Source organism: Pseudopodoces humilis, chromosome 1 (assembly GCF_049639895.1).
Source record: "Pseudopodoces humilis isolate 2021_Gansu_Grassland_sample_001 chromosome 1, ASM4963989v1, whole genome shotgun sequence".
In the NCBI taxonomy this organism is placed as follows: Eukaryota; Metazoa; Chordata; class Aves; order Passeriformes; family Paridae; genus Pseudopodoces; species Pseudopodoces humilis.
Genome location: NC_142200.1, coordinates 138,712,166 through 138,740,108, shown reverse-complemented (window position 1 = coordinate 138,740,108; position 27,943 = coordinate 138,712,166). Strand labels below are relative to the sequence as shown.

Sequence of the window (27,943 nt, the reverse complement as noted above, 5' to 3'; positions counted from 1 at the left end):
GTTGCATGGTAATTGAATATTTTAGAGGAATTGTACCCAAAGAGAGTGCAATATGAAACCAATATAGAATGTGTTGTTCTGTCCTTGGTTGTGTGTAAAATTCATGACTTTCACAGAATCACAGTTCAGCTGAAGTTGGAAGGTACCTCTGGAGATTGTTGAGTCCAGCCTGCCTGGTCAGAGCAGGGTCAGCTAGAGCAGGTTTCTTAGGTCTGTGTCCAGTCAGGTTTTTGAGTATATATATCTCCAAGGATGGAGCCTGCACCACCTTTCTGGGAAACCTCTTCCAGTGTACGATCATTCTCAGAATAAGAAAGTTGTTTTTTTATGTTTTGGTGGAATAATTCATATTTCTTCATGTGCCCTTTGCCTCAGGTGCTTTTGTGAATACCATGAAGAATTGTCTGACTGTCTTTAGCAGAGTAGCTGGTGATATTTTAATGCAATGAAAACTCTATGAAAGAGCTCAAAATTCCAGAATTTCAAAATGTGTAAACAAATATAATGTTTCTTATCTTCACTGGCAGGTTGGGAATAAGAGACATAAAGTGAAAATTCCTTGCCTAGTGCACAGACATAGCAGCCAGTGTTCCTCATTTGATGGGATGTTGTTTCGTTTGCTGAGGACTGTGTACATGGACAGGATTCAGCTGTTGGCATTCAAAAGTCAGTCATGACCACATGTTAAGCAGGGAAAAAGCCAGCAACAAAATCAATAAATCCGAAGTGAAGGTGTAATTTTCTCCATCTCCTTTGTTGTTTTACCTCTTTTTGCTCCAAGTCATCCATTCGTGGATGCCCATCTGTCAAATCTCCTCTCTGTTCCCCTAAAGAGACAGGTATCAGTGCAAGAGCTGAGAGCTGGTGAGTTTTTTCTACTTCTGCTCCCAGGCTGAGCAAGTCTGTTAAGCACACTGCCTTTGTTTTTCATCAGTAACGTAGGAAGGATGTGTGTTAGTGTCCCAGTGCGGTGCCATCCCATGCCTTGCTCCGAGTGATGGGTGAGGAATGTCTGGGTGAGCAATGTCTGCTCCATAGGTGGGGGGACATGGTGCTGCATCATGAGCTGGGAGTGCCAAGGAGGGTCAGGATGAGTGAGTCTCTTGCTTGTGATAAAGGAGCAGTGGAATGTGCACAGGTTGTTTGTCTTCAGTAAATGCAGTGTACAGCACCTCTCTGGGAGCCACTGAAAGCTATACTGAAAACACAAAGCTCTCAAGTACATGGTATAGGAAGACATATATTCAAGACATTTCCTCTGCCATTCTTCTAAGTGAGGGTGTACTTTGTAAATTCCCATGTTTAAGTGTTTGTCTCTATTGGTTTTAATTTTTTATGTTTTTGTAGCTCTCCCTTGGTTTGAGGGTGAAAGACTGGTCCTAAAAGAGTAGGTTGATAAAACATTGAGTAAGTTTAAAAAAAACTCCAACAGTTAGATGTTCAGGTTTAGTGGATTTTTTTATTTTCAAAGGTTAGAAGCACATGTATGTTCCTTGGTAATTGCTGTATCTGTGTTTTGACCTGCTTTCATCTATTTTGTTGTAACCTACAACCATGCAACCATATACATTTGTCATTCAAGAGCTTATGCAGATTAAAATATTTGTCTGTCTTGCTTTCTGATTATCAAAGTTGTGTATTGGTGCAAAGCATGTTTGGGTTTTGGCTGAATGTGTAGCTAGCAAGAAGAAATTTAAAGTACAATTCTGGTTGCAGGCTGGGCTACCCAGCAGTCTTCAGACATGAACCTGCAAGTTTTAAACAGTGAATATTTCATAATTTTTTGCTAAATTTGTTGCATTTTTAAATTAACTTATCTCATCTAGCAATGAATAAAGACAAGGCAACCAAGCAGTATAAGAATAAAATTCAGTCATATGTGTAACTAATCAGTGCAAAGGAGTAGTAAGGGTGGGGAGGAGATGTTAATCTTTAGTTAGTGGGGAAAATCAGCTCCAGTAAATACAGGAATTCATAATCACATTACTATTATTGTTATTATTATTATTGCTATTATTACTATTATTATTTATTTCTGTTCTGACTAATTTTGAGGCTGAAACAGAGGTCACTTACCCTGGTTTTGTTTCACAGCCTGGTGGGTTGATCATTGTGTGCTACCATCTAGTTTTATTGTCTCTTTATAAATGAACTCTTCAGCTTTTATATACAGATGTCCAACTTAAGAGCATTGCCTGCTGAGCATGTGAAGTAAATGAAACATGGACAAAAGCTAAATCCATAAGATTAAAAAAAATGGGAAGCTTTTCAGTGTGAGGAAGATCAGTGAGACTGCAAGTAGCCGAGGGTGTGTGTGCTGCTGTAAACTCAGATAAAAGAGAAACACTGCTACAAGCCCCTGGCCTGGTTCCTCTCTAGGCTTTTCTCCACAGATCCTGGGAGGAATTCTGGCCAATTCTGAAATGAATTGGCAAGTTGGATGAGGTGATGGATGCTTTGCTGGGAGCCCAGTGGAGTTCCTGGTCCATATAATCCCACATGGAGGAGAGCAGTGGTGTGGGTGACACTGAGGAATGGTTGGGCGTGTGTGAAGGTACTGCAGGTTTGGGACATTGCCTTTGTGCTTCTGACCTTAAAAACCCAAACCTGCTCTTCTCCAAGCTGGCCAGTGTAATGAAGAAAGGGGAAAATCCATTAGTTGTAGAAGACAGACTGGTTACCCCATAGCCCAGCCTCCTTTCTTCATTTCAGAACATCAGATGCAAGTTTCTAAACATACAGACAGCCAGTTGCAGCATTTTAGTGGTATGGCAAACTAAAATCGTCTACTCAACACTTAAAAGGCTACTGCTGGTAGTTTATAAGATATTCTAAATTTCAAGATCTAAATATAGGGTCTTCATGAAGTTTCCTATATCGCCTTGTTTCCTGTTTCTCTTAGCTTCTCAAGTATATTTAATATTGGCATTCTATTTATTAAATCCTATTTTCAGAGACTGCTTTGAAATTAATTAATTAGCAGCTTTTTTCCCTTTAATTTCTTGGCTCTCCCAAGAAATCAAATGAATCATGTCAACACTTAAAATAAACAAACAATTTCACAAACTGTATTTTCTCTAAATCCAAATTGGCATAAAACATATAAATTTGGGTACAAAAGCAGATATCTGGTGAAAATGGCAGGACTGTGCATAATGATATTATTGCATTTAAACAGATACCTATATCGATTCATGTATAGGTGTATATACATAAAAACTCTTCAGATGCCTTTAAAGTGGCATAGGAAAAGAGAATATTTACTTGAATGAAAAATAGTAGAAGAATGGTTTTCTTCAAATAATGTGTAGAGGAATCAGAGCTGTAGCTTCACGGCACTTTAACTTAACCGGTTCATTGGTTTTTCTTGAAAATGGAACTGTGGAAAGCCATGTCTTTTTAGTTACGCTTACAGAAATAAAAGCCAGTTTCTGAATTATAATTTCTGAATATAAACTGCTGCATATTATTTGAGTGTCTTTGCATTATCCCTTGTGGGGGTTTATTAGGAGATTAATAAGTAAAGAGTGAAAGGAAGAAGCAGCTTCTTTCCTGTCCCTCCATCTGAGAAATAAGAGTGCACACTGTTTGGAAACTTCCGGCTTTGCATGTGTATGTGCAGAGATCATGACATTTTTCATTTTTGTGTTGTAAACAAGAGAGATCAACAGAATGTTTTCGATAGGCAGTGTCATGTTTTTTAGTATACTCTTAATTTAGCCCATATTCTTCAACACTGAATGTTTACATATAACACCACTTGCACAGAAAACTGTTTATCATGGCCCATAGTTACTGCTTTTTTTTAAGGTCAGGCCTGGCTTGTCAGTCAAAGGATAACATGGAATATATAAATTGGAATAGCACAACTCTGGAAATTTCTGAATGTAAGGTGATAGAACTTAAGCCGAAGACTGGCTTTTCAATTGCTTTTTTCCTTGTTGGCATCTAATGAGCTCTTTTAGAAGCATAATACATTAATTCCTTTCATGGATCTATACACAGAGGGTCATTTCTGAGACAAGTCCAATTTGAAAATATCCAAATAAATATGGAGTGGTCATTCTTCTCATCTATTTTCAACATAAATAGGGCATGCAAGCTCTTTATTAGATTACTATATTTGTATCTTCTCCAAATCAGTTTTCACCAGTTGGAAATGACCCGTGTTCCGGGGTCAGAGCTGACAGAAGGCATGAAGCTGTGGTAATTCTTTAATGTGGGAGTCCTCTTTTACTGTACTCCTTGGAGAGTGGCCTCAGATCAAAGGTTTGTGATACTGGGTGACTGTAACTCATTCCTTCTCTCCACTAAATGGCTGGGCTGTATCTGCATTATTGCAGCTTTTGGGGTCATGTTCTTCAGTACACATCAGGAAAAGAGCAGCCTTGGAAAACTGAATCTACTGGGAATAAGAGGAAGCTCACCCAAGCAGTAGTGTCAGTTTCCTAAGACGGTGACTGGTACAATTAGTTGGGAGGTAAACTACTGACATTTGGGAGAAATTGTTGTTAAAAGATGCTATGTTAATAGAGAGAACAGTTCCAAATTTGACATCTGTGTAAGTAGGGTTTTTTTTTCTAATGGAATTTCTGTTCATGCAGTGTATCTTTTGGGTTTATTAATTTTATTTATGTAACCTATTTTCCACATAAAATAGACATTATTTGTGCAGCCTTCTTTGTTTTTTGGTTTTGGTTTTTTTAGTAATGCGGATCCATTTGGTCTTATCCCATATTTTTTTGTCTAAAATTCCATTGAAAACCAACCATCAAAACTCAACCAAATTAAAAACTCCAGGAATCTATTTGCTAGACCATCAGACAGCATGAAAAATGGGTGTGTATATTATTTCATTTATAAACAGATGTTTTCATCAGACAGAGTTACTTACATAAACTGTGTGAATGTTTTTGTAATTAATTACAGTTTTTAGCACCCTGTCTGAGAGTTGCACCAAATTGTTCAGGGTCTAATGTGGTCATAGTGGAGCATTAAAAGAAAAAAGGACAACCTTTGTAACCTTTACAGTGATTCAACCATAATTGCCCTTATTGACATGCATTTGCCCAAAATGTTTCAGGTGAAACAACCTCAAAAGACTAAAAACAGTAATTTTCTTCATTTCTTATCACAAATCCTATCTCAGTCTGAGGCCATCACAAGGAACTAAACCAAACAAACAAGCAGCCTTTCCCAAAATGCATAGGATACAAGGAGAAAGACTGGATAGCAAAAAATGATCAGTGCCTGAAATGATTTCTCTTAGTGACAGTCCTAAAGGACACATGGGTTGTTTGCTGTAGAAATAATTGAAGTGAGAACTTGCTTTGCATTTTTGATTTGTCTTTCAGAGAATTACATTGAAGAGGTCTTCAGTGTATTTTACCCCTGTTATAATGCTGTCTAGTGTAGTATTGTTTTAAATAAGCAACCAAAATTTGCCACGCTTTAGGCATTTAGGAGGTGAAGCAAAGGAAAAACCCAGTTTCTTCACTATTTGTAAAGTAGCAAATGGTTTAGTAGATGTGGAACTGTCACCACACCATGTGGGAAATGATGCTGTGGGTTGTGATGCTGGGAGTTTGCAGGGGTACAACTGTAAGTTAAAAGCACAAGTGAGTTTATGCAATGACAACTAGTAATTGACGTACACAAATCATCCTAATGCGTCATTTCGCTTACAAGCTGCAGAGTCTTTGATGAGACTCTTGTTACATATTGCAAATAAAAGTGTAGCAAAATTGCTTCATTTTTCCTGTCCCCTTTCACCCACTCCTTCAGCAAAACCCCACAGGGACACCATGCTGAACTAAATTTTAAAGTGTTAGATTATGTGTCCTCATTAAAATTACTCCAAAATGCTGCAGTCAAGTGTAGTGGTGGTATTATGACTTGGCAGTTTTAATATTATATTGATCAATTTCCATTTCAAACATGATAAAGCTGACGTGGCCCATGGTCCCCAAAGATGTTTGGGAAAGAAACTTCTTTTTAAAAAATTATGGCATTTAATTGTAACTGATGATGCACGTCAGCCCTGGAGGGCTTACAGCTTCATTTCCAGAAGAAATGGGGACTCCCCGTGTGACCCTGATGGCTTCTGTACCATGAAATCTTCCCCTTTATGGTATTGTAGCTAAAAGCGACACACACCTTTTTCAGCTGGATGTTGGGAGCGCATGCTAAAGCTAAAGCTAGATCATGCTGAAGACAAGTACAGCTTTCTGGATTGGCACTTGAATATTTTACACAAAAAATCCCAAAACAATATATACGTTAAATAGCAGCATCACAGCTGTCTCAGTAAATCCCAATATCTGAGCTGCAGCGATGTTTTTTCACCCATACCTTTATAGTTTGCCAGCACAGCTGTCTTTGAATTAGCTCCGGCAGTAATGGAAAGCCCTGCAAGTATGGGGTTACAGGTAGCCAGGAGCACCCTAAGGCTGTGTGGTGTAGGTGTCTGTGAGAAGGATGGTGTGTGGCAGTGCTGATCCTGCTGCTCCTCCTCTAGCTTGGTGCTTGTCCCAGTGCTGTCACTCCTGGGGTGCAGAGCTGTTTGCCAGAAGGCAGTAACAAAGAAAGGAGTGGAGGGCTTGTCTGTGGATCTTCCAATATTTCTCTGTTTGGCTAACACCAACATAACTGTGTGTGATTGCAGCGCTGGTATTTTATTCCAATCTGATAATAGCACTATTTTGAACCTCTGAAGAAAGGTGAGAGGTGAAAGTGCTGAGAAACAAAGAGTTACAGAAACTACATCTCTCTACCATTCTAGCTTTTATTCCTGCAGTCAGAAAGAATTGCTGAGAGACTTGGATGTCTTCTGTATAAAATGAGCTGATTTAAGTCTTAGCAGGAGAAAGGTAATCTTCTACAGAAGGGAGCTACAAGCAGAAATACTGTGGTAGGTGGGATGAATGTACTCTTCCTGTCAGCATAGATAATATTAGGCGTAAACTCTTGGCAAAATCCTTGACATTAGTATAGATACACAAAACAGAGGCCTAATTTAACTCTCTTGGCTTAGATAATTTCCCTGACATTGAGTGCTGTGATACTTGAGACTTTTTGCAGCACAGATTTCCAGTGTAGACTTTGTGCGATGTGACTGTTCATTTTGATTCTGAGACCTGGTGACTGAGTGATTTAAGAACAGCACATCACTACATGAACATCTTTCCTTCTCCTCTGCTCTTGCGAAACACTCCTGTGCAGGCACAATGGATGCTGTGTGGAGAGAGGTCTTTGTGTTTTATAAATAAAAATATCTTTCTAAAAAGTTTCTGTTGAACATTGTAAGTGGGAATCAATAAAAAATGGAATTATCTATAAAGTACAGAAATACAGAAAACATATTTCATAGGAAGAAATTTCTGTTCATTCAGACTAGGTGATGGTCTGTCAGGTACTGGGTTATTGTTAGGTGACAAAAACTCATGCACCAACTGTATGGGTGGTTTTGTGCATAAAATAATTTTTCATTATTTCTTTGTCAGATTCTGAATTTGTTGTTATATCTGCCCACCACTTTGAACAAGAGAAATTGTTCTTTTGGCTTATAGGAACTGTGCCACCCCTGTCACCTGAAGAGGAGAATTGAATAAGAGAAGCAATAGGAAAAAAAAAATCAATTTGTACACACTATTCCCTGGCTTTTATGGCATTTGCTGTACAAAGCTGACTTCCCCTTTCTAAGCAAAGCACTGAGCAAGTTTCTAGTTTGCTGTGTGGTTAACCAGCACTGGATTACTGGCTTGTTTTTAGTTGCTGAAAAACACAAAGTTTTTGCCCATTTGTGCAGAGTAAAGTAATTTATGATGGTTATTTGTTATGCTGGTTACCTGTGCAAAAATACTTTTACAAGGTTATCTTGTGCTGGATGAATTGAAGCTTTAATGTCTTGAAATGGAAGACTATTTTATACCACAGTGTCTTTCAAGAAAATAAGTTATTATAAATTAAGAAAGCTTAAGTTTAATATGTCTGGGAAAAGACTGGTCTTGCACAGGAAGCTTTTGAAAACTGCTGTATTTCACAGTTACACTAAGACCTGAATTTCTAAGCAAAGCCTCTCATATATTTCCAAGAAATAAAGTTGTGAAGGACAACTGTAAGGGAATTGATGCTGTATCTAGAATATTGGACTAATATTGTTCCAGGACAAAGAAATATCAGTATGGCAAACAGGGAAAGGAAATATTCATGCTGATGGAATGAAGTATTGATTTAAGAGGGGGTCAAAAATCTGCTCTGTGCTATAAATAAAGAAAATAATAACTTAGCTGCAAATGTGCACTGGTGTTTGTTTATTATTTTAGAGGGTTTTGAGATTCCAAAAAGCAGTTATATTGCAAAATATGTAGGACTACAATCCTGTTTTAAAAATAGATACTCTCTCTAAATTATCTGATTTGGCATGAAGATAGACAAACAATGACTGGAAAAAAATACTCTGTTTCTGAAGAAAGCATACTTCTATATATTATTGTGTATTTATAATTCTCTTTTGAAAAGCTAAGTAGAATTTTAGCTCCATGTATTATTTCAGTTGGAAGGAGCTAAGCTATGTAAGCTATCAGTAACACTGATTTTAAGCTAAAGGTAACTCCCGTCATTAAGAATCTGCCTCTATGCTTATGTTGGTTTTTAGTGATCAGACTGGCTAAGGACTAATAACCTTTAGAAGCTGAAGAATTTGTAGAGCTTGTAGGAAAGATGTGCAGACAAATTCATCAATTAAAAAGAAAGAGAAAAAGTATCAGTCTCAGTAGGATCAGTGTATCTCTGTCAGCACAACCTCCATCTGCTGCTGTTCTACAAATGTGACTGTGTTTGTATACCTTCAGGCAAACCAGGCAGAGCATTATTATGTGAAATAATAAATTCAAGTTTTGAACTCTAAAATTAATTCTAAAGGACAGTACCTGGAGCAGCTAGACTGCTTTGATTGTAAAATTGATTACATACAGAGACTTGGAAAAATTACATAGTGGCCACTGGATGGGCTCATTTGGTACATTTGCTCTCAGTGAGAATGAACTGAGGAGCATGATGCCCTGAAAGCCTTGTTGAGTATGTACTTGGGAATCTGTGCACTACAGGTCTGAGGTTGGAAAAAGAGGAAGGGAAGCATGAGTGGGTGGAAGATCTGCAACTCCACCAAGGCTTTCTTTGGGCGTCCCTGGCATTAAGGAATGGGAGCTCTTGCCCTTGAGTGGCCGAGCAGTCGCGCTGTGCATGGGTCCAGTCCTTGGGTCCAGTCTTCCTTTTGTAATAGTTTAATAACCAGCTGCATTGTTAATGTGCAAGGACTGGTTGTTTTTTATAAGACACTTTTTTGTTTCTTTTAAACTAGAAAGATGAAAACTACAGAAGCCTACCACGAGATTCTAGTAGCTGGTCTAACCAGTTTCAGAGAGACAATGCTCGTTCATCGTTAAGTGCCAGTCATCCCATGGTGGACAAGTGGCTGGAGAGGCAAGAACAGGTAATATATATGTATATATATATATATTACTTTATCAGTCTAATCTTTATGCTACTCCAAGCTATTACAAGGAAGTGTATTCTTACCTGACATAGGCTCCCTAAGCATGATAGAAGCACCAGCAGTATGCTGACTAAATTTGTATGGGATTCCTCCTGCATCAAAAAAAACCCTGCATTGAGACTGAAATGGACACCTGAAAATAATTTAATTTCTGGGTTCATAAACACATTCCTATAGTATGTGGAGTGCTGCTGTTCTTCACAACTGATACCAACAGGGGTATTTTAATTAGTATTATTTGGATAAATAAACACTGCCATTGAAATCCAATAATAATGCTACATGATAGCCAAATGTGGGTCAGTTTTGGCACTGCACTTTTAAATACTTGTTATTTTTAACACCATAAAACATATTAATTATAAATCTTGAGACAGTATTATATTTGTTTAGTGTATATTTATAATGCTTTTTATCTTAGGCTTTTTGGAGACATTTAGCAGTTCCAATTTGTGGTTATTTTTAATCTATTTATTTCCTAATTTATTGATAAGCTGGTATTCACAGAGGTTTAAAGGTCTGAAATTCAAATTACCTAGAAATCACTTCATGTCTTCGTATATGCCTGAAATTTTCAAAGAAGTGTCTTCAGATGTATACAGAAAATTCATCTTTAATATGGAAATTGGAAATACAGCAGCAAGCTCATATGTAGGGTAGTTCAGTTTTCATCTTTATGCTGTGTGCCATGAAAATCTGAATTTTTTGCATTGGACGAAAATGTACACATTTTCTATTTTACAGCAATAGGACATGAACCCAGAATTTGCTTTATACAGAAGAGCTTTAAAATGAAATTTGCCATTTGACACAGCCCAGGCTTTGTTACACTGTACTGTGTGAATGGAGGGAAAGGTTTATAATCCAGCATTGTGCTGGTGTCCTGGGATTTATCTCCTTTACCCCCAAATCCCTTACTGATATTTGAAGTTTGGCATTGGCAAATCATAGCATACTCCAAACATTCTTTATTCAAGCCCATTTTTAGTTTAAAAGGAGTTTAAATAATATCACAGAGCATAAAAAAAACCCTAAACCTTCTCCCAAATGTGAATTATTAACTACTTTTATGGCTCGTAATTATCTGCAAATTAATTATGTTCTATGTTCTGTGAGAAAATTCTGTCTTTAGTCTTTTTATTCTTTCCTCTGCACATTTAATGCCAGTGTTCCTTCCATTGCTGTTTTCCTCCAAGATGACAGAGCGTTAGGTTGGATGAAGAGAGCTGCTGTCTCTGTATCAGCCTGTGTTGAAGGGGAAAGTCAGTGTCCAGAGTTGAAGGCACCTCCTGTGTTGGTTCTGCTTGTTTGATGTTGAGGCGTATTTCCATGCATCATTAGATTTTTACTAAGGCAGTTAATGAAACTGTTGTCTCAGCAAAAGAAGTTGGATTAGAAATCTTAATAGTGATCATCTTGTAAAATGTTGGGTACATGAAATTTTAATATATGATGTTTCATATTAAGCTTTGTGTTGATTTTAGTCTCTGAACAGCTTAACTAGTTCAATTTGTTCACCAATTAGGTAAATAATTTGCCACTAGTGGTAGACTGGAAACATATTTGTTACCAGAGTTAACTGTTTGCAGTTTGAAATTGTAAATATGATGTTTCTTTAGAGCAAGTTCTCTGCTTTTTGTTTTTGTTTGTTTGTAGTGGTGTTTTTTTTTTTTATCGAGAGAGAGGCTTTATTCTATGAATATGTTAAATGATTCTGCATGTACCTGGAAGATCAGGATCCTTTTGCAGTTTCATATCAGCAGGATAATTAATTAGATTGAAACCTGTTTAGCAGGATACATACTGGAGAAGAAAGTCTGTTGGGAGAGTGGGATGCACTGTAGGGAAGAAAGGAAGGGCCTGGTAGGGGGTGGAGTAGCTGCAGACAGAGATATTCTTCCACACCTTTTGGCATTTTTAATACCTTCTTCAGTATCCTCTGTGGGATGTCGTTTCCCACTGGTTAAACCGTCACTTCTGAGAAGGGGAAGCTCAAGCAGCGAGGTTGCAATCTGGCATAATCAATTAATTTAGCAACTTCCAGTCGTATTCCTGTGTGCTCAGCAGAGCTGTGGAGGGCTGGAGTCCCTGCCAGGACGTGCATGAAGAGTTGCAGACAGCGCGTCTGGCACCAAGGGCAAGGCAGCAACAGGGCCAAGAAATCTCTAGGGCTGAGCCCATTACAGATACCAGGGGTATTAATAGTCCTGATCTAACCTGCCTTTATGGCTCTTCAGAGAAGATGGTAAAAAACATTGGGTTTATCTTGCAGATTCCAGAAACCTTCTGTGGGATGAAGGCTCTTCTGTCTGAACTCAAATTACTTCTCTCAAAGCTGACCTCATCTCTTTCTTTTGAATATAACACAAGAAAGAATTCCAGGGTGATCTTTGTCACCTTCTAGCCTAAATGAACATTCACTGGAATTATGTTTTGAAAGTCTGATGTGCTGAAGAAGTACAATTATTTTTGTGTGGACCTCATTTCCTTTAAACAGTACAAGAGAGCAAACTGTAATTCTGTAGCATCACAACTCATGCTGAAGATGAAATGAGAGACATTGTTTCTAGGAAACCATTATAAACCATTATAGCAGGGAGCAGAGATTAATAAGGGCATAGAATTAGATATGTTCAAGTAGGTGTTAGAGAAGTAGTTCTGTAAACCTGTCTGGGCTTTAGCACCTAAAAATGGAGGAATGTATGAAGCCCGTTAAAATTTCTGGCAGTAGTTACTTTTACTCATATCTGTTGAGTTTTACTTGGGCTCTAGTAAATTAGAGTTCAAATCATATCAAATATCCATCAAAAACCATATCAAATAAATGGAAAAGATTGTCTGGTTTATGAGTACTTTAAGGTCTTCTGGTTGGATGTGCTGGTTAGCTATATCTGCCTAGCAATTGTTCCCAGTTAGTTCCAGAGCCCTGTGGTTGTCCACTGGGCAAATGATCCATGTATTTCTCAGTAACTTCTGCGTTTTTCTCAAGCCCATGAGATAAGTTATATGAAACTCTCTACAAAAGAATTATTTCACCACTATGGAGCCAAAAATGCAAAATCAGTTTCAGAATACATTTAGAAAGATAAGGATTTTTAAGGAACTTTTTACAAGAGCACATAGTGATAGGCCAGGGGGGAATGGCTTTAAGCTGACAGAGAATAGGCTTAGATTAGATATAAGGAAGAAATGTTTCACTAGGAGGACAGTGAGGCACTGAAACTATTTGCTCTAATAAGTTGTGGATGCCCCATCCCGTCAGGTCCAGGTTGGATGGGGCTCTGAGCAACCTGGTCTAGCAAAAGGTGCCTCTGCCCATGGCAGAGGGGCTGGAGCTATAGGTGATCTTTAAGGTCAATTCCAACTCAAACTATTCTGTGATTCTATGATTGTATTTTTTATTCTGTCACTCAATTAATTCTTTTTTACAGATTTTCACAGATTTACTAGGAAAAAAAAAGTGCAATCTTTAATTTGATTTTCACCTATCTTTAAAAAAGAAAAAGCTGGTTTTTATTCTTCACCTTGCCCTCCACAACACCTTCCTTTTTCCCACAGAAACCATACTTTAAAGAATAGTTGAAAAATCTTATTTTCTCTGAAATTTATTCATATATGTGGTAATGTCTCTTTTATTTGAGAACTCTTTCTTCCCTCAGTTCATCTCAAGACCTGCTTGGGCCCTGATCAAATCTGGCCTCATGCTGTTTCATACCAGGGAGACATGAAAGGGAATGAGTGAAAGAGTTAAAGTTTTCACCAACTCCTTAAGTTAAGGTACACAGAAACTTTCTCTCAGGTGGTCATTTTTGTTTTATTAGCCAAAATCGGAACTGACAGCAAACAAGACACCTTGAATGAAACAGGATATTCCTTGCTCAGCTGGTTGGGAATGGGTGAGAGGACAGCAGGAGAGGAAATCATAAAACAGCCTCATTTAAGTATGAAGCAGTTGATCAGATTTGCAAGTACAATGAGTTTAGTATAGTTTACTTAACTATAATTCTCTCTCTTTCCCTCTCTCTATATATGTATTTATACATTTATGTATTTGGTGTATTTATTGGTGCATGAAAACAAGGTAGGAGATGGAGTAAAAATTTCATAGTTACTACTGAAAAACATGTCTGATTCCAAAGTGCCTGTAGCTTTCTGGTCCAGCAAAAGCCAGAGACTGGAGCAACTCAAATGCATTCTGAAATGGCAAGAGGAGCTGGTTACTACTGCTGTCTTCTTAAGCAGAGCTGTGCTGCATAGAACACTTCCCTAAGTTATTTTTGTTCATGACATCTGTCCATAGTAATCTGGTACAGTTTCTCTGGTTCCCGTTGCAGCAGGATCAGACGTGGAAGCAGCAGATGGGTCTTGTATCTCCAGCTGCAGAGTACCTACCTTCAGCTTGTATTTTCAGCAAAATAAGGCCTGCTTTTGATATCATTGAATATGCTCTCTTCAAACATTTGGATACTATAAATTAATGCATTTCAGCACTGTCAGTTTTAAAAAAAATATAATCAAAGCTTCAGAGGCAGGTTGGTGATTTAAACCACTAATTTCATGTGGATTTGTCAAATTTTCATGTAACACCAAACAACCTGTTTCTGTTTCATGCCTTAAGGAAGAAGGCAGCAATACTGCTCATTTATTTTGTTTATTTTTAAATGTTTTATAGAGTTATAGCTAATGTATATATTTTGTTTTCACTAGTGTACCTCTTCTGTTCCTCTCCTTATCTGACCAGGTGTATTTTGACTTTTTTTCCCCCCCTAAGTTTTATCTTTTATTGTGACTGTAACTGCAGTGGAGGGGTCTGTGAATTCTGTTTCATGGCCTGAAGATGGGGGAGGCTCGGGTTGAGGTTCTTACCTCAAACTCCTCACATGTAGAGGTTGAAACTGCAGTAAAAATTATTATAATTATAATTATAATATAGGAGTTATTGTATAGGAGTTGAGCTTTAAGATTGGAAAAAAGGGATAGCTAGGCTTCAGTTAGGGGAATCCGTTCTGTAGCGGAATTAGATTATCCATTCTGCTGTAAAATGTCAGGGTAGAGTCTATTGCTTTCCTCTCTCCAAGGACCATGGACTTCATAATTTGTCTCTTGTCGTAACAACTTCAATGAACATACAACCCTGGCAGCATATACATTATAAAATACAAAGATGGTTTTAAAGCTTATCAAACTCCCTATAAAGGATATGTATCACTAAAATAGAGAAATGCATGTGTTCAGAGCTCTAGGCATAATGCAGAGAGCTCTCTTTTTTGGGGGTCGTCAGTGGAGGTCCCACATGAAAAGAAAACAATGTGTGTGTGGAACCGTGAGGTTGCCCAGCGTTTGTGAAACTAGGCAAGAACACTGAGGCTGATCATGGGAGGAGTAAATGTAACCAAATGTCTTGTGTTAGCTTGTTTCTGGCTTGGCATATGATTTAATATTCAGCAATTGGGCATAGTTGTAACCAGTGGCAGGTAGAAGTGACCAGTGCACTGGTGGAGGATTTGCATAAGGTTTGTGTTAATCAAAGAGTTGGTTGGATGACCTCAAAGTGCCCCTGCACGAGTTCAAAGTCTCCCCATATCCACTTGCAAATAAAGGTTTTTCACTACTTGAGATGGGTTCTGGGTCCTGTGATCACACAGGCTTCCCTCTGATATGGCTGCCAACACCCTGACTACTACAGTTTTGCAGTTTGTTTCTTCTGTATTTCATACTGTGACGATGGTGAAAAGCTTGTTTTGGCCAAAGAATATTTTCTCTTAGCTGGTGCTGCTACAGGTAATTAGGTATTGACTGCTCCGTTTATTTCTTTATATTGGCAAGATATTAACTATTTCTGAGCTCAAATGTTCAGATGAAATGTAAGCTATCAAGTGCTGGCTTCTCAGCCTCCACTCAGCATGAACAGGGACAATTATAACTCAGTAAGGGCAGTGTTTTGAGGCAGCCAAATGCCCTGTCTGGCTGCCAGATGAGCATCCTGACATCTTGGAGCTGTTACTAAATACATATGTAATAATGTTTTCCTTATTTTTTTCTCCTTTTTTCTTTGTCTAATCACCCCATGGAATATTTTGTATATATAATATGGTCAAAATTTTTATGTAATTTCTAATAGCATTTGACTTCCCATAAGACTGTTGTGGTATTGGGGTGTCACTGGTCTGTGATAATTACCACAAGTAATTATTCTCTAGATTTGTTTCAGTGTTCTTCCCCATTTCTTTTATTAGATAGAAAAAAACTGGTGTGCATAGTGAGCTCCAAAATGAGAAACCTGTATTTCAGTGATCATAATGTGAACACTTACAAACCTGTATTTCAGTGATTATAATGTGAACACATACAAGCCTGTAGTTCTGTGATTATAATGTGAACACATACAAAAATGACCCAAACTCCTGTTGTTTACCACTGGAGTATGGATCCAGGCTGAGGTGTGCATGAGCTCAGCTGGTCACTGCCAGGCTGGATGTGCTGAGCTGCTTCCAGCAGCTGGTGATGGGCCCAGCTCCCACGAACCCGTCTCGACCTGGGAATTGCTGGAGTTGGTTCTGTTACTTATCAGAATGCTTGAAAAGAGGCAGCAAAGGAGAAACAAGCTCTTACGGTAGGCATGTAAGTTCTCTGTATTTATGGTTTCTGCTTTTAAGGTTAAAATATTCACCACGTTTTTCTGTGGTGAGAATCAGAATCATAGGTCTGTTCTAGGTATAGATCTGACTTGATTCAGATCCAGATTTCTAAATCTAATTGTGATTTCCATATTTAAAATAAATTTGGTTTTTAAGTCCTATCTTGATCTTTTTCTGAATTTTTTGTATTCCTACACCCATAGATGAGTTTTTGTGTCTCCCAAACTCAAAATAATATCTGTGTTTTCCTGCATAAACCTTAGATATGAGTATGTTAATACAGATGTTTGTTGAATATTCTCTGAATGTTTGTGTATAACCACAGAAACAAGCCTTAAAGAGAAATACTTCTTTTTATGCCGAATGCATCAGTATGTACAGAGATAGAATCAAATTTCAAGATACAGCCAAGGCAGAATGTATTAGTCATAAGAAAATATTAATGTGGAATTTATAAGTCTGTGCACTGTCATAGAAAATGGATATTTCTGGACATGATCATAATTGTATATTTTGGAGAGAGAAGACTCTTCTTATTTGTCTTGGAGTCATGAACAGATTTGAAATTGTTTTTCAGTGCTGAAGATTTCAGTTTATATGAGGTAGGAGGTTGGAATAAACAGCTTTATTGCTTGGGGACAACTGTATTGGTGATGCTTTTATAAACACTGTTTCATGCTGGCATCTGTCTTGTTCTCCTTTCAAAAATAATATGTCATTTCATACTGTGTATTAAATAGGTGAGACAGTTGGGGGCTACAGTCTACTTTCAGTTATAAGCTGCTGTGTAGATATGAATTCAGAGGCAGAATGTAACTCCATATGTGTCCACATTAAAAAAAATTAAAAATTAAAGAAAAGCCAAACGAAAGCCAGAAATGGCAATTTTACAAAAATACTCATGGTTTTTAATTATTATAGAACTAGACATGCAACATGTTCAGGTGTGTGTATCCTCACACTCAAACACTCACTCTCAAAGATGTTTAAGTATAAGCAGGCAGATGATGAACTGAAATATAAAGAATCAGCAGTCCATGTTGGAATACACCTGGTCATCTTGTCCAGCCTTTTGTGGGAAAGAGAGACTAGGTGAGACTACCTGGTACCCTGTCCAGTCCTGTCTTGACCACCTCCAGTGATGGGGACTGTATCACGTTCTTAGGGAGGTCCTTCTGGTGATGGATTGTTCTGATTATAACAAGATCTAAAAACCAAATCTGAACCAAGCCAAAAAAACATCACCACCAAATCTTCCTTGTATTAAGATGAAATCTTGCTTGAAGCAACTTGAACCTGTAGCCCCTTGTCTTCTCCTCCTGTGGTTCTCTTTGTGAAGAGCCTCTGTCCTCTCTGTAGCTACCATTTAAGTACTCAAATAATGTGATGAGGTCCCCCTGAACCTTCTCCAGGGAGAAAAGACTTAACTTCCTCAGTCTCTCTTCACAGTGAATGCTCACCAATCCTTTAATCATCTTCATGGGCCCCCTCTGAATCTTTTCCAGTGCATCCTTGTCTTTCACAGGCTATGGCAGCCAGAACTCGACACAGTTCTGCAGGTGCAGCCTGACAAGCGCTGTGTGGAGCAAGATGTCACAGCTTTGTCTCTGCTACTGTCTGCTATGAGACCCTCTCTGTTTTGCAGAAACTTCTTGGAAAGTGTTGTCACACATGAAAGGCATTTTCTGACTGGCTAGTAACCATAGACTGCTATTTTTCTGCCCTTTTGGGCCAAGCTATTTAAATAATCCTGTTGTTATGGTAATTTATGGTAATGAATGTACCATACCAGCAGTATAAATAATATTCTCTAAAATTGCAGAGAGATGCAGTAGGAAGCTTTCAGTTAATTACTGCTCTTAGTTTTTTGACTGTTTTCTAAATATTTTGTGGAACAATATTATCTGATTCTTTTTGGACTTCTGTCTGACCATGGCAGCAATGACATCTGAAAATCCATTAATGACCCTGGAAAAGCATTTTGTCAAAAGGATGCGTCCGGTGTTTTTTTTCCTTCTTTGATTTCTTTCTTCATGCTGTGTAAAAGGTTTGTCTTCTCATATGTTTACTTTCTACTCCAGGTGTATATAATGAATCCCCACTACTTGTTTATAACGAAAATGCTCTCTGTTTTCATAATGTGCTTGGTGGTGCTTCAGTGCTGTGTCTTCAGTAGTCCCAATGGGAATGTGGCAGGAGTCAGCCCCGTTGAGCCCAGCTTGGGGTGGTGATGGTCACAACTCTCCCCCTGCACAGCCCTCCCTGACTGGAAAGAGTGGGGAGAGTGGCCCTGGTATGGCCGAGGGAGCAGCACTGAGCAGGAGCCGCAATTACAGAGTGCCAAAGTAATGCAGAACTGAAATACATTAGTAAAATTAAAATTTGTCCTCATTCCCTCGCTGGGTAATAGAGTTAATGAAAATAGATCTAACCAAATTAAGATAATTTATTTCATTAGTTTACAGCGCTGTAAAACTTTTCAGAGCAGTACAGCCCTTCAGTGCAAACCTGAAATGGATGCAGTTCCACTGTTCACTTCAAAGACCACAAAGGTTAAAACTTTTAAGTGTATTAAAGCAATTCTGTTAATTGTGTCTATAGAGGATTCTCCCTTGCCCTTCTTGGTAAAGTATTCTTAATTTAAAATTCACATTATGCTCGTTCTGCATTCTAGCTTTTAACCAAAGTGTAAATATGTGATTACTTGTGTCTTCAAGGCTTAAAAAGAAATTATGCATTTTTGTTTCAGAAGGTGGTACTAGTAGTACATGATACTGATATTTTACCTTTTTTCCCCTTTCATTTTGTATTCTTATTTTCTCGGCTCCACCTTTCTCTTCTTCCAATGTACCTGCTTAATGGTTTGTAATACAAATTGCAATGGGACAGGATCCAATTCCTTGGAAGGAAAGAGGTGCCATCTCTAAGCTCCATTCCCTAAATCCCTTTTTTGTTTTATTCTGTGCAGTCTCAATGCTGTTTTTTTCTATATTCTATCAGAAAGACACCATTCAAAATTAAAAGATTATCCCAGATGCTGTATTTTTCTTATTTTGTGGTGTTTTTTGTTTTTGCTTGTTGTTTTTTTTTTGGGGCAGTTTGTTTTGTTTTGGTTTTTTTGGTTTTGTGTTTTGTTTTTTGGTTGGTTTTGTTGCTGTTAATTTTTCAAAGAATCACAGTGTGATTTGGCTTGGAAGAGACCTCTGCAGATCATGTAGTCCAACCACCTGCTAAAGCAGGTTCACCTAGAGCAGGCTGCACATGATCATATCCAGGCAGGTATTGAATTCCTCTGGAGAAGGAGACTCCACAAACCCTCTGGGCAGCCTTTTCCAGTGCTCTGTCACCCTCAAAGTAAAAAATTATCTTCTTGTTATTTTCAAATTATAAGAAAATCTAAGACTGATAATTTACTTGGTTTTGTTGTCAAACCAAGGTTTTATAAACCTGAATTAGAAGCCAGGCTGGTCTTAGATTATGCTACACATTAATTTAATTTTTTAGTTGACCTATTTCACACTGTAGAATTTTCTTGACATTAAATGGAAAAGCAGGTGCCTTTTTCTTGGTTTTTTTTTTAATACTCTAATTTTCTTCCTGATACAAATTTTCTTCTAAATGGCTTATATTACTTATTTTAAAGTAATATTTATATTATTGATTTGTAGTGGAAGTTTTAGTCCTTCCTACATAAAATAAAAACACTTCCTACACTAAAATAAATTTTTCTGGACTGGAACATAGATGTGAGAGCTCTTGGCTTCTCATTATAGTTTTTAGGGGAGGTAAAAAAGTTCAGGTAAATCACTGCTGAGAGCTGCAAGTCATGTAACTCCAAGCAGACCAAAAATAAAGACAAAGCGGTTATTTTGGGCAAGGGAAAAAGACAGATTTTGTATGAATGGGAAACATATCTTTATTTAATGTATTGAATAATAGCAGGATGATTTTCATTTTTTTCTTTCAATGAATTTTTCTTTCACCAATTGTGAGGAAGGAGCTTTCAGAAAAGGGCCAAGTCCTTTCTGTTGTGGAAGTGATAATTTATCTCCCATTGATGGAAATAGGAAAGGTGCTTCCTCTTTAAAATCATGTGTGGACAGGTCATTTTAATGACATGGTTGCACTTTGCTGTAAATGTGAATGATACCGTGTAACTTAGAGTTAATAACTGAGTTATGTGGAAGTAATTTGTCTGGGTTTTTGTTTTATTTTGGGTTTTAAATTTAATCTTGATTTTATTGCTTAAGTATGAGCATTTCATTATTGGATGTAGTACTCTCCGGCTGGATTAAGTGGTTACTGTAATTTATAGGATACTTTGAGAAATGTCATGATTCTCATGAAGCGACACAGCAAGATTTAGAGACTGCAGCAACTGAGTGAACGGAATTACGTAATGTGACCTAGATGATGTGAGATACCATAAGATTTTAATTTATTTCCACAATATAACTGGGTGAGAAATGAAGATAGTAGACCAGCCCCACCAGTTCGTTCAATGACTGATTTGAAAATAAGTCCATTCTAAATTGTTCTTGAAACTACTTGGAGTTGCATATGTAATGGTCAGCTTCCTATCCAGGGCCAGGGAAGGGGCATGCAGGGAAAACAGGGCTGTATGAAGAAGTTATTTACTTCTACATATGTCACATACAAAACAGAAAAAACAAAAATGCCTATATTTTTTGTAAATACTTTCATTTGATCTGATTTAATAAAGAATTAAAAATCTTTTCAGAAGACCTGCCAACTGCCTTGTGGCACTGGAAAGGTTTTTTGCTGGATCTCTGTGCCAAAGAAGGAACACCAATATGTAACTGATGCAATTACTCTGGATGAGGGAAGTTCCATACTCAGAATACCCAGAATTAAAGCAAATACAGCGCAACTAGTGTTTCCATGAGGAGGAAATCAATTGGATGAACAAAAAGAGTTTCATAATAAACAGCTTTCTGTAATAAACAGCTGTAAAGATTTTACTTAAAAAAAAACAAACTACCTTTCATTTTGATCTCTTGAATATGCTATTTTAAGAATAAGTATTGTCACCCAGATTCCATTTTAAGGTATTACTTTCATGCCATCTGCATGTGGTTACTTCAACTTCATTTGGATTGGAATTTTCTATGCTTCTTTTTCCAGCCAAGAGTTGACTATTTATGAATTTGAGAAAAATTAGTTGGCTGTTATTTTCATTTGTCATTGAAAATACTGCTTGTTTTCACAGTTTAAAAATCAGGGCAGTATTCATATAAAATTATTTCTGAAATGGGAGGGGAAAAAAATTGCCCTTTGGTTTGTGTACTGCAGGCTTTTTTACAGACTATGGAATAAACACATGAGGGAGGAGTGAGGTACCCAGTATGATCAAAACCTCTGGTTCTCCTACTATTTCTTCAAAATACTAGGCAGGAAGCCAGTGTTCAGTCACTGTTTCAAAGCTTAATTTCCTCTTACTTTTGTGATACCCTCATTTGTCTTAAGAAATCTTCAGTTTCCTAATGTGTAGGAACTCATAATTGCTTATAATTTCCACTCATTTATCCAAAGCACTGACTAAATTAAATGTCCTAAAAGAAAGTGGCCATATCTGTGAGCATCTCTGTTTAAAATTATTGAAAGTTGCATTGAGTATTCCATCATGCCATTTTTATTTATCTTGGTTTTCTAGGCAATAATTTTTACAACAAAGCACTGACTTCATAAAGCAAGCCCATCAGTAGTTCTTCCTTGTAGTTACACTTTGCCACTATAAATAGCTTTCTCTTTATGAAAGCTCTTTTAGCTCATCCTCTCATCAGAACTGATGGATTTTTCTGGTGACTTGAAGGTCTTTAGAACTGTTCTCCATGCACAAGACATAGTATTATATTTCAGTAGGATAGCGTGTATTATAGCATTATGGGTGGGTGAAATTAATGTAGCTCAAGGACTCTGACAATTTTTTTCTCTAAATTAACAGATGTCAGTCTTACAGAAAAACTGAAGATTGGGTAGGAGGCACTTCAGCTCCATACTGGTGTGTCAGAGGACAGCAGAAAATACTGGGATGTAGGCTGGGAAATATGTAGGAAAAAAAAAAGTTGATACATTAGAATCAATGTAAAACCACATATCCACCTACACCATTGCAACAGCTCCTTAATGATTGTTTAATTTTATGGCTTCTCATGTTTGAGACACTTTGTGCACGTAAAATAAAAGGAGGCACAGTTGAAGAATTGTGCCCTCCCATGCTGGCCCCTGGGGTTTTTGAGCATGTTGGTGTCAGGCACGCTTTGACTTGTCTTCCCCCAAAGCCAAACCTCAGAAACCTTGGGTGAAACTAGAACAGTGCTGGCATCTGCTGAGTGCAGCTGAGACTGTTTTGGGTGGTGGGAGTCACTCCGAAACTGCCCCTGGGGCTGTTTCAACAGAGCACACTGCAGCTGCTGGGGCTCACTCTAGCTGGGTGTTCTGCTGAGAAGTGGTACCTCACTGGGTCATCTCAGCCAGGAGACTCTACAAAAGATAAAGTTCATTTGATTTGTGATGCTATCCTTGTTTGCCAGTTAGAACACAGCAAATCTTCCTGTTCATTTTTATAGTTCAGCTTTGTTACTGCTCATCAGCATAAACATTGGAGTTAAATGAAGTGCAGGTCCATACTTGTTTGTATACTAGAAATACAGAGCAATTTTTTAAGTGCTCATCTTTAGGAACACTACTTTAAAGTGTTGTCATTGATGACATGCACATATATACATATATGACCTTCTGTAGGTTCACATGTGTGTCCGTATATAACTTCTACAACTTTTAAACAAAGCTTTTTCATGTAATTTTTTTTTTTAAAGCATTCATGTTTCTGAGTTTCCAGTTATTTTCCTTGTAGTTTGTGCTTACCTTGATAGCATCAGTAATTGTTTTAGATAAGAAAGTGCCCAGTGTAAACTTCTGCATACTGGAAGAGGTAGTAAATAAATATAATGTGGTTTTTTTTTTTAATTCGACTCTGTTTCTTAGCCTTACAAAAAGCAGTGGACTTTATAGTTATGTCTACAGCTAGCCTGAATTGACAGTGATGGCATAAGATGCTGGGTCTGTTCAGTCACACAGACCAGCATAAACTGAATTCATTTAATAATCTGGAAAATCAGTCTTACATCATGTGTTTTTAAAGTAATAATAGTAATTATTCAAATTTAGATTCTAAGAAGATCTTTCAAGAAAGGCTGAACTTCAAGCATATGCATGCTGCACATCAATTTCTGGATTTTCAAATCCTGGATTACTTTTCTTTCCCTGTTTTTATACCAGTAGTCTTAACTGGGATGGCTTTTATGTAATTGTGGTGATTAAAATCTAGGAAACCCTAAATAATATTGGGGGTCAGCAAAGCTATGAGTGTGGTAGTGTTTAACAACATGGACTCTGGGAAGCACAGTCCTCCTTGCATCTGGAGCAAGAAGCTTGAATATCATTTCAAGAAGGAATGTTTCAGAAATGCTCAAATAACCAGTTCATGTTCAGTTCTATACTACAATAAATCTGTAAATGGATTCTGCAAGTCACCTCTCTAATCTCAGTGACAAAGTTAATTTTTCCCCCCCGCCCTGAAGACATCAATTTCACAGTGTGGGATAGTTTAACTTGCTTCCCTTCTGTGTTAGTAGACTGGCAGAGCAGATATCACCGTCCCTTACACATCATTTTTTTCTCCATACAGTACAGTGTACTCTGGGGCTGTAGCACAGCAGTAGACTGGCCCAGGAATCACAATCTGGGATTATTGTCTTTGTGTATCCTCAAGGAGTAATATTTTAAAGTCACTGCATCTGTTGGTACTTAAGAGCATGATTTTTACGTTTAATTTTTGCCAGTTTTTACCATCTGTGTGTCTGTTTTTTGGCTCCTCACTTTAATTTTTCAGTTTAATTTCTCAGTTGCGCTGGGATTGCTTTCTCTTTCTCACACATGCTCTTTTTGAGTCATCCATGAACTTATATTAAAAAAAGAAATTATTTACAGCAGTTGCATAATAAAATTCTTGGCCTTCATATTTTGATTTTTTTAATGATCTCTTTATATTGAGACTCCTAGTAAATGCACGTCATTTTTGGAAGTGAAATAACTTATTAGACTTTGTTTAAGTTTTAAGAAATTACTTTTGGATTAAATTGAAGCATTTTGGCGGGAAAAGCTAGCTTGGTCACATTCAACACATTCTAGTCTTTCATACTCATTTAGTTTTTAATGCCCAGGAGGGAATAATTTTCTTGAGAAATCTGTGTTATAATCATAAACAGACATAATTCAGTAATTTTCTCATGAAACATTGGCTGAAGTTCTCACACTAATGACTTGAAGCTCACACAAGCGGGAAGTTTTTTGTTTAAATTCCAAGAAAAATACTAATGAAATACATTAAAATAGAAACAAAATATACATGCAGTATGTTACAGGCTGTTTTCAATAAAAATGATGTATCTTCATCAATTGAATGTCTCACAAATTCAGGCATGTTCTCGCATTTCAAGAATGTTCTGATAGTACTTAAGTCATTTTCTCTGCTTATCCCTGATAATTTTTTTACAAAAAATTACATTGTGCAAATAATTTTTTAATATAGAAGGGTAACTGTATAGCTTATCTATCAAATGTTTTGCTTCTGTATGTGTTTATGAGTACTGAAAACTCCACTGTTGCTCTGATCTTCTTCTTGACTTAGGTATTTTGCTTCTCACTTAAAATATAACACATTCCTTATGGTCAAATTTAGTGGCATTTTAAAAATATGATAGTTTCTTTTCTGCTTCTTTCAAATATTTGTAACTGAGTATTTCAGAGTTTGTATTTACCTCCTGGTGTACTTGCTTGCTCTTTAGTTGATTTTTCAAACCAGAATATGGACTTGCTTCCCTTTTGATCTTTCCCCAGCTTGGTTTCTAATGTATGTTTTGTGTAATGGTGCACAAAACACTGAGTAAAGATTACGTTAAAATACCAGCACTAGCAGGTAAAAACATGTTCCTTTTTGAATATGTGGCTCCTATAATCTATAGTGTCCCCTCTCTTTGTGTGGGCTGCTTTGCATTATTAGCAATACTCTAGATTATCAAAAGACCAAAGAAAGTAATACTTTGTTCACTCGAGAAACTGTTTTTTGAAAGGAAGTGTTGCTGTGAATTTTCAAGGAGCAGAATTAGATATCTTCTGTCTGTATACACCTCTAGCTTTTCCTAAAAACACTGTAGCCACCTTTTACTATGTTACAAAACTGGAAGGACATGGTGGTATTTGAGCTTTCATTCCTATTCAATTATTGTTGTGTCTGCTGTAAACTTTTTTTTTTTTTTTGTTATTGTTGTGTGTTCTGGTTTTTTTGGGGGGTTTTTTGTTGTTTGTTTTTTTAGAGGAAGAGGACTGCTAGTGCTTATTTTTAATTAAAATACGTAGTGATATTTTCCGCATTTACTAGTAGAGATTCAAACTGTATTTGAGTGGTACCAGAAATGATTAAAATTACACTTTTCCAAGTTTGAATTCCAAAATTTTCCCCAGCTCTAAGTGTTTTATTACTGCCAAGTTTGAATTCCCAATTTCCTGACAAATATTCTGTTACTGTAAGGAAAGAGAAAAGCTGAGGGAGAAAACAAGTATCCATTTCCTAGTGTACTGTGAAATGAGCAGTTTTTAGTACTCTGTAAAAAACATGGAGTTGATTTAGAGTTGATAATATGTAATCAAGAGACTGCTGATTATTTTTTATCCTGTGGCTTGACTCTTAAAAATTTGTGTGTTTTCAGTTGTGAGTATAAAGTGAGAGTAAGAATCAGGATGCTTTCCATACTATGATCTGTTAGAAAGTGCCAGTCACCTCTGCTGTCTTTTTTTCTTGCCTTTTACGTGGAAAACAAGTTGTCTCATATTCTCATGAGATGGAGCTGTAATACCATGAGAGCAAAACCATGCATTCATTGGTCTTTCCATAGTGTCAGTTTACTTTGGGCTGAGAGAATTCAAGTAGTATTAAGTATTCCAAATGCAATGATGAGAGCAATCCATCTGTTTTCAGCAGTATCCCCTCTGAACTGGAACCATGCTCTTACCTTGAATTTTAACTAACTGTGTAAATCTAAGGATAACCTATGTTTGAATGCTATACACTAAGCTGTGCTTTACTGTATATTTTAAAAGGCTTGTGGGAAGCTCGATGTAAACTTTCGTCTTAGGTAGTTTCCCAGCTGACTGGTATGTTGAATTAATTGAGAATAGGAAAGGCTGGTTCAATCCATTTCCATCCCTTGTATCTCAGTCATTTTCTGCAACGATGCGTAAGGATTGATTGCCATAGCAACAGTGTTTTAGCTTGTACTACTTTGAATGTGGTTAATGATAATAGAATTATCTACTCATTTTAAATCCTGTTATATTATTAGGTCATCTGAGCCATCCTCTTGCTATGTATTGAGTTATTCCCTGTAGCCTATCTTGTAGTTCTTTGTCCATGCTGCTTTTACATGTGTTGAGCAGTGGGGATTCTGCTTCTTCCCTTGGGAGACTTTTGAAATCTGATATATCACTCCATTAAGAATTTCTTCCTGGTATTTAGCCTCATTTTACCTTCATTCTTCCAGCTACATGGATTTTTACCACATGGAAGTTCTGATATTGTCTTCCCCATCCAGCATTTAATCCTTCTTATTTACCTGTATCAGAATATAACAGCTCAGTATTTGTGTATTTCCTATAGGATTTTCTTATAGGGACAAGCAGGTTTATAAATACATCCTTTGTTCTTCTTTACTACCTCATTTTGACAGGAAACTCTCGAGTACTCAGCTACTATTTAGATTACCTGAACTGCATAGACAAAAAGCCTCCAACTTTGCCATGTTTAACTCTGTTTGCTGCAGCATATACACCGCTGGATGGATGGTTCTTGTGTGTGCATCTGTGCCTCGCTCTGTCTGATGTTCATAGTGCTCTGTGGTGAGTGGGAAGATGTAGTTTTTGTCTCATAAAGCTGGAGGGATGTTCCTTCATCCTTGCTACAAGTCAGCGGAGCTCCCCTCTCTGTCTGTCCTTCTTGTATGGCCAGACTAGTGGTAGATGAGCATTGGTATCTCTGTTCCCCTCCACATCCACAGGTTGCACACTTTACTCTCCAGAAATTTACTGGGTTTCTAAATGCTTTCTTCCTACATGGTTTTTCCACCATAAAGAGAAATCTTTTCTAGTCATGTCCAGAGACTTACAAGTGGAAATGCAGTTGTCTACTCCACTTCAGGCATTTCAAACTCTGTGCTATGTGTAGATCAGGCAGACCAGGAATTAGTTGAAATTGAATAAAATGCAGTATAATATAAATATAAATATTATATAAAAATATTATTATAAATAATATAATATAAAAATTTCCATATAATGGGACTGTGGGTTGGCTGCCTATATATTGCATCATTGGCCCACTCTGTGTTTGCTTTCACGAGTGTTGTTGTGGAGCTGGTTAATAAGACAGAGGAGTAATGTAATCTTTCCAGTAATCTGTTGTTTTCACTGCTACTTATGCTTTTTGACTAATTTTCTTCATTAATATTTGATTTTATAGTGTTGCCCATTTTCTTTTGTTTTATTCATCTACAGTATAAAGAAGTACTTATTACATTAATATTCATCCATGCTACCCCAAGAGGGCAAAAGGCTAAAGGGAATTGCTATTTGAAATTACTTCTTGAGCTAAATTTGATGCAAAATTATTTCA

At 37.2% G+C, this 27,943-nt stretch overlaps 1 protein-coding gene across 14 annotated transcripts in view; it reads left to right on the top strand.

Annotated features, from left to right (window-relative positions):
• The window catches only part of PARD3 (par-3 family cell polarity regulator), a 446,220-nt gene that overhangs the window by 187,040 nt on the left and 231,237 nt on the right, over window positions 1-27,943 (top strand). For 10 of the 14 annotated variants that reach the window (XM_088052241.1, XM_088052278.1, XM_005518687.3 and 7 more), the window contains one exon: window positions 9,362-9,493. The exons of the other annotated variants lie outside the window; for them this stretch is intronic. In XM_088052241.1, the coding sequence (XP_087908367.1) occupies window positions 9,362-9,493 (132 nt within the window). The remainder of the gene's footprint in view (window positions 1-9,361; window positions 9,494-27,943) is intronic. 14 annotated transcript variants of the gene reach the window in all.